This window comes from Cricetulus griseus (genome assembly GCF_003668045.3).
Source record: "Cricetulus griseus strain 17A/GY chromosome 1 unlocalized genomic scaffold, alternate assembly CriGri-PICRH-1.0 chr1_1, whole genome shotgun sequence".
Classification (NCBI taxonomy): domain Eukaryota; kingdom Metazoa; phylum Chordata; class Mammalia; order Rodentia; family Cricetidae; genus Cricetulus; species Cricetulus griseus.
This window is the reverse complement of record NW_023276807.1, coordinates 104566122-104578518: the sequence shown is the minus strand read 5'-3', so window position 1 is coordinate 104578518 and position 12397 is coordinate 104566122. Positions and strand designations below refer to the sequence as shown.

Here is a 12397-nt window from a genome sequence, read left to right as displayed (position 1 = left end):
CTTTACAAAAGCTTCCCACTTTCAGAAGGTTCCATTTATTCATTGTTGCTCTCAGTGTCTGTGCTACTGGTATTCTATTTAGGAAGTGGTCTCCTGTGCCTGTGCATTCAGGGTTATTTCCCACTTTCTCTTCTATGAGGTTTAGTGTGGCTGGGTTTAATTGAAGTCTTTGATCCATTTGGACTTGAGTTTTGTGCATGGTGATAGATATTGATCTATCTGCAGTCTTCTACATGTCAGCATCCAGTTATGTCAATACCATTTGTTGAAAATGCTTTCTTTTTTTCCATTTTATAATTTTAGCTTCTTTGTCAAAATCAGGTGTTTATAGGTATGTGGATTAATATCAGGGTCTTCAATTTGATTCCATTGGTCCACCTGTCTGTTTTTATGCTAATACCAAGCTGTTTTCGTTACTGTAGTTCTATAATAGAGTTTGAAGTCAGGTACCGTGATGCCTCCAGAAGTTCCTTTATTGTACAGGATTGTCTGGGCTATCATGTGTTTGTTTTTCCATATGAAGCTGAGTATTGCTCTTTCCAGGTCTGTAAAGAATTGTGCTGGGATTTTGATGGGTATTGCATTGAATCTGTAGATTGCTTTTGGTAGGATTGCCATTTTTACTATATTGATCCTACCTATCCAAGAGCATGGGAGGTCGTTCCATTTTCTGATGTCTTCAGTTTCTTTCTTCAAAGATTTAAAGTTCTTATCATACAAGTCTTTCACTGTTTGGTTAGAGTTACCCCAAGATATTTTATGTTATTTGTAGCTATTGTAAAGGGTGATTTTTCTCTGACTTCTTTCTCAGCCTGGTTATCACCTGTATAAAGGAGGACTACTGATTTTTTGTTGTTGTTGTTGTTGTTAATCTTGTATCCTGCTGCATTACTGAAGGTATTCATCAGTTGTAGTTCCCTGGTAGAATTTTTGGGGTTACTTAAGTATACTATCATATCTTCAGCAAATAGTGAAAGTTTGACTTCTTCTTTTTCAATTTGTATCCCCTTGATCTTGTCTTTATTGCTCTAGCTAGAACTTTGAGTACAATATCGAATAGATATGGGGAGAGTGGACAGCCTTACCTTGTTCCTGATTTCAGTGGGATTGCTTTGAGTTTCTCTCCATTTAGTTTGATGTTGATTGCTGGCTTGCTGCATATTGCCTTTATTATGTTTAAATATATTCCTTGTATCCCTGATCTCTCCAAGACCTTTATCATGAAGGGATGTTGAATTTTGTTGAAGCATCTAATGAGATATCTGATCATGTGGTTTTTTTTTTTTCCCCCTTCCAGTTTGTTTATATAGTGGATTACATTGATGGATTTTCATATGTTGAACCATTCCTGCATCTCCAGGATGAAGCTTACCTACTTGGTCATGGTGGATGATTTTTTTTGATGTGTTCTTGGAATCAGTTTGCTAGTATTTTATTGAGTATTTTTGCATCAATGTTCATGAGGGAAATTGGTCTGTAATTCTCTTTCTTAGTAGTGTCTTTGTGTGGTTTGGGTATCAGGGTAACTGTAGCCTCATAAAAAGTTTGGCAATGTTCCTTCTGTTTCTGTTATGTGGAACAATTTCAGGAGTATTTGTATTAGTTCTTCTTTGAAATTCTGGTAGAATCCTGAGCTGAAATCATCTGGGCCCGGGCTTTTTTTGGTTGGGAGACTTTTGATAACTGTTTCTATTTCCATAGGGGTTATAGGTCTATTTAATTTGTGTATCTGGTCTTGATTTAATTTTCATATGTGGTACTTATCCAGAAAATTGTCCAGTTCCTTTAAATTTTCCAATGTTGTGGAATACCGGTTTTTGAAATATGATCTGATGATTGATTCTCTGGATATCCTCAGTGTCTGTAGTTATGTCCCCTTTTCATTTCTGATTTTGTTAATGTGGATATCCTCTCTCTGCCTTTTGGTTAGTTTAGATAAAGGTTTGTTTATCATATTGATTTTTCTCTAAAAGCTAACTCTTTGTCTCATTGATTCTTTGTATTGTTTTCTTTATTTTTATTTTATTGATTTCAACCCTCGATTTGATTATTTCCAGCCTTCTACTTCTCCTGGGTGAGTTTGCTTCTTTTTGTTGTAGAGCTTTCAGTTGTTCTGTTAATTCATTAGTGTGGGGTTTCTCTAGCTTCTTCATGTAGGCATTTAGTGCTGTGAACTTTCCTCTTACCACTGCTTTCATTGTGTCCCATAGGTTTGGGTATATTGTGCTGTCTTTCTCATTGAATTTTAGGAATTCTTTAATTTCTTTCTTGATTTCTTCCTTGACCCAGTGGTGATTCAGTTGAGTATTGTTCAATTTCCATGAGTTTATTGGCTTTCTGCAATTAGTGTTGCTGTTGAATTCTAACTTCAAGCCAGGATGGTTTGATAAGATACAGGGGGGTATTTCAATTTTTTTTTAATCTGTTGAGGTTTGCTTTGTTACCAAAGTAAAGTTGGTCAGTACTTGGTCAGTTTTTGAGAGGGTTCCATGTGGTGCTGAGAAGAAGGTATATTCTTTTGTGTTTGGGTGGAAGTCCTATAGAAGTCTGTTAGGCCCATTTGAGTCATAACATCTGTTAGTTCTTTTGTTTCTCTGTTAAGTTTCTGCCTAACAGAACTGTCCAGTGTTGAGAGTGGGGTGTTGAAGTCTCCCACTGTTAATGTGTGGTGCTTCGTGTGTGATTTAGGTTTTAGTAATGTTTCTTTTACAAATGAGGGTACCCCTTGTATTTAGGGCATAGATGTTCAGGCTGGGGTCCGTGGCTCACATTGGCATTGACTTCTTCTGTGTCTCCATATCTGGCATTTCTATCCCATATTGAAAGATGTGTGATTTTGGGGGGAAGATTCTGATTTTAGAGGGTTTATTTTCAAGGGGAAAGTCTTTCCTTAGATCTATTGCAGCAGTCTGCAATTTAGACAGCACTTTGAAGAGTCTGGGACACTCCCTGTGCCTTCAACCTACCTCCCTTAGTCTTTTATGGGGGTCTCTCCTACCACCAGGACTCTGAGCTGTTTGTGTTACTCCAGGTCAAGTCTGAACTTATTTTTGCTGTGCCTGTCTTGGTTTCTGATTCCTACCTGAAGTTCCAGCACCAGAAAACTGAAGTCACAGTGGGCCAGAGTAACTGCACAGGAAAATTATTTTTTATTGATTCAATTTCTATTTTGTTGAAAGATACAATGGTTTTTAGACATCCATGGGAAACAATACCAGTTTGGTAACTAAGCCTGTAACCCCAATACATCTGGGCCACATGAGAACCTGTGGCCTCAAAAAAGTAAACAAGAAAGACCCATTGCTTTAGCTGTCAGAATATCCAGGAGCAGCTTACGTGTACTCGGCCTTGGGCTACTTGTGCATACTGTGTTGCACTTGCCTATCTGGATCTGTGCTGGGCTCCCTGGGTCTGTGCTGGGCTCCCTGGGTCTTCCTGGGTCTGTGTTGAGCTCCTTGGGTCTTCCTGGATTTCTGTACTGGGCTCCTCAGGTTTTCCTGGGTCTATGCTAGGTTCCCTGGTTCTTCCTGGATCTGTGCTGTGTTCCTGGGGTCTTCCTGGGTCTGTGATGGGCTCCTCCAGTCTTCCTGGGTCTATGCTGGGCTCCCTGAGTCTGTGCTGGGCTCCTTGGGTCTTCCTGGGTCTGTGCCGGGTTCCCTGGGTCTTCCAGATCTGTGCTGGGCTCCCTGGATCTTCCTGGATCTGTGCTGGGTTCCTGGGGTCTTCCTGGGTCTGTGCTGGGCGCCTGAGGATTTCCTGGGTCTCTTTCTCCTCCAGGTCCTCCTACACCTGCCGGTTCTTCATCCTTCCCTGCTGCTTCTTTGACTTTGTGGGGCGATACTGCAGGCGGCAGAGCAGGAAGACACAATACCGGGAGTACCTGGACTTCGTGCTGGAGGTGGGGCTTTCCTGTGGCTTCCACATGCAGGAGGACTGCCTCAGGATTCCTTCTACCAAGCGGGTATGTGCCAAGCAGGCTTAGGGCCAGGGAGTATGTGCTGCTTTGGTCTCCTTCAAGAAGTTTCCTTCAGAGCTCATTTTCAGGCTGGCAGCCTTCTTCCAAATGGCATCATGTTGGCAAGTCTTGCTCCTCTGGGTTGGAAAACAAGGTTCAGTCTGGAGTGTCAGAGACCTGTATTTTGCACCTGCTATTCCATGCAATCTCTGACCCAGTTGGGTGGTATGGGCGGTGCCCAGTAAGTGCCAGACAAGCCACCCAGCTGGTGGGGACACATCAGATACCACTCTGCTCCAAACCCAGAACACCTGACAGGGCTAGGTTACCTTAATGGAATTCCATTGACTCCCTTTGCTGGTATGCACTCTGGAGTTAATGATCAGAGGGAAAGTGTTCAGGAAGTTCCGTAGATGCATTGGGCACCCATATTGTTCTGAGTATCATGCTAGCAGGTTTATATACAGCCTCGTTCTCTTACAGATCTAAAAGAACTTTGAGAAGTAAATGGTGTCACCTTTGGGGCAAAGGCAGGCCTAGTAAAGACCATCCAGAGTAAAGCCCTTAGAACCCTCAGCTGACTTGCACATTCCATAGATCTGCACCCACATTCCTCACTGGCCTTTATTGCTAGCTTTTTTATTTTTTAAATCATTTCTGTTGGTATCTGTTTTTAAGAAAACAAAACAGAACAGGATTTCAGGGCTTAAGGTAGACCTCAGAGGGGAATGTTTTCCAGCATACGCGAGGCCTTGGATTCCATCCTGAATACAATCAAAAGGCTAAAGTAAGGATTTCTCTCTTCTTATGACATAGTTCTAAAACTTTGGTGTAAATTGTTCTTTAGCATAAGAGTGCTCCATGAAGAATGTTGTAATATAGTGTCTCTTCAAACTCAGGTCTGCCTCATTGGGAAATCCAGAACATATCTGCCTTCTGCAGAGGTCTGGATGGATGAGCAGAGGACACGGTACCTCCACAGCAGACAGAGCCACCCCGAGAGCCCACCTGGTGAGGGACATGCACCTTCTGCAACCCAGGCTGCTGCCCACGATGCTGGTCACCAGGACAGTCACAGGACCTTCGATACTGGGGCTGAGTGCATGCCTGACAACCTGGCTACTGAGGGCAGAGCAGTACCAGCCACAGGGCTCTGGATACCTGGGTTCTGCCCTAGAGAAAAGGCCGAGCGTGTGAGGAATTGCGCTGCCCTTCCTCGAGACTTCATTGACCAAGTGGTTTTACAAGTGGCAAATTTGTTGTTAGATAGGAAGAAGTTAAATATGAAGAGTTCTGAGGACAGGAGTCTGAAGACCTGGAATGAAGGAGGTAGGCCTCATCCTCCAGGGAAGGCTTACTAGCCTGCATGGACTGTGGGTCTTTGTAGCTCAGCATACCCAGAGGCTGGGCGTTGCTGTTCAGGGGAGGACGGTGGAAGCCATGGCTGCTGGTGTTTGTGCCTTAGAAATGATACACCCAGAGAACAGGTTTCCGAGTGTCAAAAAGCCCCACTTCCTTGAATGTAAATTTAATACTTTCATTCCCTGCAATCCCTAAATACAGGACTGTTGCCATGGAAGAGACAGTTGCATCTGATTGCTCATTGATTGGAACCTACACATTAGAGAAAAACAAGCAAAGTAGGGTTGCTCTTACATGCAAAGTTGAGGTTGTCAAAGCTTTCAACTGCACCCCTTCCTTCCTCCTGTGACCGCCAGAGGGCACTATGGGCCAGGGTTACACCTGAAGCTGTGAATGTTGCTTAGTTCTTACCCTGCAAGTGGCCTCAGCATAGCTTTGAGCAAAGTGGCAACACTCATCCTCCATGCCACATCCTCATCTGTCACTTTTGGGTTCAGGTTTCTTCCCTTTACCCTTTCATCTCCCACATGTGACATGGCAGGACCTTCTTATATGTTCCCCTTTAGAACTAACTAATCCTGGGAGGCCCTCTGGGACACTGGCCAGATTGGCCTTGGTTCAGGTGGCCATGTAACTTCAAGACCCATCACTGTGGTTTGGGGCTAGCATCACTGTTTAGATGCTAATATGGGGTCTTTGCAGAGGGAGGCAGGCAAGGTTTCCCAACAAGGCTGGAAGAACACAGGGCGGCACTGGGATGATGCTCTGGGTGTGAAAGTTCCTGAGTGTGCTGTGCAACAGGATTCGTAGTTTAACCAAGGAAGTGATGGGAATTGGGGGGCTGCTGGGCTGTGTCTAGTGTGAGCTAGCTGGACCCTCCTTCAGACCTAGGTCCAGAGACAGCTCTGGGGCCTGGGTCTCATCCTGCCTGCTACCTGGTGGAGCACCAGAGTACCAAACCTTCACTGACAGGTGTCCGGATGCCTGGGCTCATTGGAGGCTCCCAGGTGCCCCTGGATGAGAATCATCTCTGTGAGGAAGGAGTGGTCCTGGACTTCTGAGCTCACAGACAGCCTCTCTCCACTCTTATCTGATAGAGGCCTGGGCATTTTCCTCAGGATGTCATTGCTGGATCCTGGGAAGGAGGCCCTCAGGTCTGGATCAGGTAGTGTTGCTACTGCCTGACTGATAAGGCTGTGGAGACTGGGCTGTCTTTAGCCTCCAGCTCTAATGGGAGACACGGGTGTGCTGCAAGGTACAGGGAGATGATTCTTGACAAAAAGCCCCAGAGAGACGACCCATTGTCATCTTAGTCGAAATAGACTTCATTGTTATGGGTGTCTGACAGAGTGTTTTTAAGTATGATCGAGGTCTTGAGCAGCATTGTGAATGGGAGAGGCCTCACTGTGATATCTGTGATTCTGTGTCAAACCTCCCACTCCAGCCCACCTGAGTGCCTGGCCCACGTGGCCAGTACCCTGCAAAGCTCCAATGGCAGCTTGGCCAAGAGACACAGTGAAAGGCTTGCCTGTTGGCCCTGCCTCCTCAACTCTGGGTTGTATCTCATTTGTATGGTTCCAAGAATGTGGGGGGTGGGCCACCCTACCAGTTGTTGGTAGATTTACTTGATGCTCAACCTGCACAATGGAAGCACAATGTGGTCCTATGCTGGAACATTGTGTCACTGTGGCTGGGGTGACTGCTGCCCCCATGTCCTGTGGTTATAAGGTGTGGATTCATTAAAGTGTATGCACAGAATCCTGCAGCTGAAGCACACATGGGACTTGAAGCTGCAGGATTGGATTTGGCTTTGGGACATGACAGTCTATGCTGGGTAAAGGCTTGTAATCTGTGCTGTTTGTGAACACCTGCTTTTCCATAGGGAGCCTTTCTCTGGCAGAAGTGGCTGCAGAACTGAACCCAGAGACCCTGCAGCAGCTGAAGCGGGAGTGTGGAGGCCTACAGACCCTACTCAGGAATAACCATCAGGTGTTTGAAGGTAAAATCTATGAGGTCACCATACATTGTCCATCCCGCTTATTCCCAGCAGTTCCTCCCTGTGCATTCTGGAGAACTCTGCTTTCTGTCCCCAATGGCTGTGATACTTAAGGGGCTACCTAGATGTTCAGAAGAACCAAGTGGACAGTGTGGTGGCCCTGTGCACACCCAGGCCACCATCAGCTTGTATCTTAGGGTGAGGCCATTGCTATCCTTCTCTCTAGGCACACTCCAGTCTCGTCTCAGGCTCCCTGTGCCTTGGTCCAGGTGGCTCCTGTCTAGGATGTGTCCCTGAACCTCCATTGCTTCTGTGATGCCTGTTTCTCACACAGGACTGGTGGTCAGTTCTGGCTGCATCTGTCACTACAAGACCATTTGTTCCCCTTTGTCTCCTGCAACAAGAAGAGTGTGGTGCTGTAGAGCCAATCAGGCAGTTTGGGGACATGAGCCTTCTCTTTGTCTTTGCTTGATGCCTCCACCTTACAGTCCTGGCACAGGGACTCGGGACTCTTGAGTAGCCCTCCTGCTAGACTGAGGCTTGGCTCTGCTCCAACACTGGATTCCATAGCTCCAGAGATAAAAGGGCTCATTCTCCATGGATCATTGCTCCGTCCCTGCCCTGTGGGAACGTTCAGTCTAAGGATGTGGAGTGGAGTATGATAGTGTCTACCCAGAGGCCTGAGGTGTAGACACTGCCATTGAGGTCATAAGTGTATAGGACTAGCACAAGGCAGGAAGAGCTGCAGGGCCTGATTCCTCTCACCAGCCCTCCCCATGGGCCACTCCTGCTTCATGAAATGTGTGTCTCCCTTTAAAGTACACTCTATGTCTTAGTGTTGCTATTGCTATGATAAACACCATGACCAAAACCAACTTGCACAGGGAAGGGTTTATTTGCCTTACATATCACAGTCCATTGGGAAAAACCAATGCAAGAACTCAAACTAGGCAGGACCCCTGGAGGCAGCAGTTGATGCAAAGGCTGTGGATGATTGCTGCTTACTCTCTTGTTCAGCCTGTTTTCTTATATAGAAGCCAGGACCACCAGCCTAGGGGTGGCCCTACCCACAATGGACTGGGCGCTCCCACATCAATCACTAGTTAAGAAAATACCCTGCAGGCTTGCCTGCAGCCCAGTCTTCTGGAGGCATTTTCTCAGTTGAGGTTGCCTCCTCTCAGATGACTATAGCTTGTATCAGGTTGACATAAAGCTAGCCAGCACACCCCACCTGGAGTACATTCACCCAAGGTACAGCATTAAATACAACAGGTATTATCTTTTCTTGCTTGCCAGTATGCCTTCAGCACAGGTATCCTCTTGGGCTTAGTTACTTAGAAAGGCTTTCCTTAGGGGGTGTTCATATTGTTGGGACTAGGAGAAGAGGAGTCTGGGAAGTGAGGAGGACCAGGAGGTGAGGACTCTGGGAAGTAAAGAGATCCAGGAGAGTTTTAGTCAGTGGGATGGTATATGTGAGGGTCTGGGTTGGGTAGCAAGCTGCTGTTGCAGTGGCCAGAGTACTCTGGCTTCTATGACTAGCATAAAGGGTTGATCCCCAAGTGGCCTGGGAAGGAGCAGCCTGGCTTCTATGTCTCTGCTTCTGGGATCTGTGGCAAATTGGTACTCAGACTGCAGCCGAGAGGCCAGCACTGTGCACCTCATCCTAACTGTGGGACTTGAGGCAGGTTGGGGTCCATGAAGGGCCACTGACTGATGGTGATGGGAACGGGGCTTTGATGGGGACACAGGCGTTAGAAACAGTTGTTCCCACCTCAGCCCACGAATCTTAGACATAAGGATTAGGGGTCCCATGTTCCACTTTGACAGATGAATGCTGTCAGTCCCAAGCATGTGAAAAAATACATGATAACATGGGTGTCTGGTACTCCTGAATATTGTATTTGAACATGTTTGTGTACTTGCTGCCTATGTGTGTATGCCTGGGAATATGGGTGTCAAGTACTCTCCCGTGTGAGGGCATGGCTGTGTAGTTCTGCACACCTGCCCTTGGGTGGCCCAGTTGTCCTTGTGAAGTGGAATATGGTTCTCTGTCACTAACTGACCTGCACTTGGGTGAGTTTTGTTCGTGGGTAGGTGCAAGAATGGCCTGACATAGCCCCTGGAGGTGTTGCTGAAACCAAGAGCTCTACACGCAGATCTCCAGATGAGCTGCCCTTGCCTGGAATCTGTGATTCTTACAAAACTTTAATCAGTTAAAATGCTACAGCCTGAGGGGCCTCTCTGTCTCCCACATGTTTTCTTTGATTTCATGAAGGACTATCACTCCTGTCCCCATGTGTGCATGGGGTTAACTGCTTCTCTGTGCAGTTCTCTTGGGGAGGGGCAGTTAGTTTTGGAATCATTTCTGAGTAGAAGACTTGGGGATCCAGAGCCACGTGAGCTTTCTCTTTGTAGTCATGCAGAAAGTATGTGCTGAAGCTGGGCTTATCTCTGGATGGGGTTTTGTTTTGTTTTGTTTTAAACTGATGTGACTCTCTAGGTCATCTGGAGGAGTGTGTGCTCCCGAGGAAACCAGTTTTCTGATGGCTTAGGTCAGCTCATGTGAACACTGTGTGTCCATGCCATGTCAAGACTGACTACACCTTGACTCGGCCCCTTCCCAGGGCCTGCATGCTTGTCTCTTCCTGTCTGCTGGTGAAGCAGCCTCCTCATCTAGAGGACTTGGACATAGCTCAGAGGAGTTGGTGACTTACATCCAGGCTAGTCAAGTCCCTGGCACTGATGCTCCTGAAGACAGTGCTCTTCCTGTTCCCTGGATCTCAGCAGGTTCTAGCCAGAGGCTGCTGTTGTCTAGCAGCTGATGAGTGGAAAGGTCTCTGTTTCTCTGCAGTCCCATAAGCCCCCAGCAGGAGGCAGGAGTTAGGGGGTTGGGAAGACAGATTTGTTCCTGTGATTCCATTTCAGATTAGTAGCACATTTCCCAGAGGAGAGCTGTTGGTGGTCTGACTTGAATAGCTGGCATGTGCCCTGGAGGGCTGCCCTTCTGGTGCCTGACGCCATCTTTCCCAGGGTGTCTGCTGTGGGGCAGATGGGGAGCTGGTATAAACTGGGCACAGTGGCACACTGTGCATACTAGATGCCTGGCTACTGCCTTCTCCAGGCTCCTTGTGTTTTTAGTGCTCCCTTTTGGTCTTTATACCTATGACTGGGCCTGATTACATAATCTTGCAAATAGTAACCAAAAGTGTGGCTAGGCATGCTATTAGCTCATAGCCATCTTAGGAGGTTCCCCTGCTGACCACTGTATCCATAGAGAAGGCCTAAGCCAGCATCGAGGGCAGGCTTCATGACATGTTTAAACATGTCAAAACTTCCAACAGGGACAGGGAATCCTGGCCACTGACAGTCAGATGGCCTGCTTCTGGAAGATGCCCCTGAGGTTCCTTTGAGCACAGTTCAGAGAGTTCTGGGCCCACAGTGACTTGTGTTGTGTCCTGTGCTGCACTGGGAATCTCTGCCCTGGGAAACATCTCTGAGTGTCCTGAAGTGACCTTAACCTGGGCTTTCGTTCAGGGAAGACCAACCTCAGCCCAAGTGAGGTGGTTGCATGTGGTATCACTTGACCCTGGGGGCTTCAAGCCATCCCTGAAGAAGAAATCCTCACTGTGTCCTAGGTGCCATAGGGTCCTCTCAGGACTCATTACTCAGGTTTCCAAGGGAAATATTTACTCCCAAGCTGCTGATGGCAGCAGCCAAGCTCACTGAGCCATACCACAGGGGATCCCAGAGCCGACAGGAAGTTGCATTCACTCACACACACTCAGTTCAGTTCAGTTCTGGAAGTCAGTGAGCCAGACTCCCTCAATGAGGCACTTTTCTTCCTCCCGCCATGCTGGCTGCCCATAGTTTTACAGTACTGGGGAGGCCAGAAAGTTTGGTTGCTTTGGCTGAGTTTCACATAGAGCTGTTGGCTCCTCAAAATGAAGTGGCAGAGGGCAGCAGGCCACCCTGGCCATTTCCTGATTAACATATAGATCCTGTCCAGCAGGACCCATGGCTGGAAATCCTCACCTTGACCCTGCACCCCTCTGTCAGGGACTCCCCACAAGGTGGTGCTTTTCAGTCTCTATACACTAATGACATTCAGGCCCTTTGTTCCTCACCTCAGTTCTGAATGGGCGAGTTCACATCCGTGACTGGCGGCAAGAACTGCAGAAGGAAAAGCCACCAGAAGTCAAGCGGAGCCTGTCTGCAGACGTGTTCAAGACGCGAATCTGCTGGTTCTTCACTCACCATCCTGATGGCTGTGCGCTGCCTGCTGCCTGTTGCCCCTTTGCCCATGGGCCTGAGGAGCTACGCTTGACCCAGACCTCAAAGAAGCAGAGACAGGCTCCCTGAGTCACTTCCTCAGTGATCTCTAGCTGGTGGCTCTGTGACTCTCCTGCCTGTCTCTCCTGTCCTGATGACACCCTGTTGGGGCTAGCTTGGCTTCAGTGTGACCTGTCGGTATGCATAGCCACTGTCAGTTACTGGCACACATCTCCAGGCTGCAGAGCCTGCTCAGCCCCTCTCAGACTGCCCTGACGTCAGAGCCATCATGTCAGCTTCTACACACATGGCCTTCTCCTCCTCAGGGCTGCGAACCCCAGGTTCCCTCTACCTGGGAGCTGGCTGCAGGGTGATCACAGTCTCCTGCAAGCAGAGACACAAGGCTTCCTATGAGGCTATTATCAGAGTCCTAGAAAGAGCGGTTTCCAGAGTCAAACCCTGCCACCCTGTATTCCAAGGCATGAATCAGAGTGAGCACTGCCCCAGCCTCACCCTTCTCTTTGGAACCCTATCCCCAGAAGTGTTAGACAGTTTTTCCTTTCAGAAAAAAATTATTTCCATTTAAATTTATTTTTGGTCTTACAAAAAGGTGCCACTCACTGCATCTCTGCTGAGTGTCTTGGGAACCAACCTCTGAGGTGTCATCTGAGTGAAGGGAATGAAGTCTATTTATTCTGAGAGCTGAGGGCTCTGCAGCATCTTGGGGCAGGGCAGCCGCCATGGGGTCTTGGTCCCAGCTGATGAGAACCCACAGAGCTTACTTCCACCTCTTTCCTTGCCAGTTTGGCAGACAC

General features: G+C 47.5%; 1 protein-coding gene across 3 annotated transcripts in view; it reads left to right on the top strand.

Moving 5' to 3' along the window:
- Trmt44 (tRNA methyltransferase 44 homolog) overlaps positions 1–12173 on the top strand; it is a 32302-nt gene extending 20129 nt beyond the window's left edge. For all 3 annotated transcript variants that reach the window (XM_027387116.2, XM_027387114.2, XM_027387115.1), the window contains exons 8-11: positions 3778–3961; positions 4855–5284; positions 7200–7316; positions 11443–12173. In XM_027387116.2, coding sequence (XP_027242917.1) covers positions 3778–3961; positions 4855–5284; positions 7200–7316; positions 11443–11672 — 961 coding nt within the window. In that variant the 3' untranslated portion in view covers positions 11673–12173. The remainder of the gene's footprint in view (positions 1–3777; positions 3962–4854; positions 5285–7199; positions 7317–11442) is intronic.
- The last annotated feature ends 224 nt before the right edge of the window (positions 12174–12397 follow it).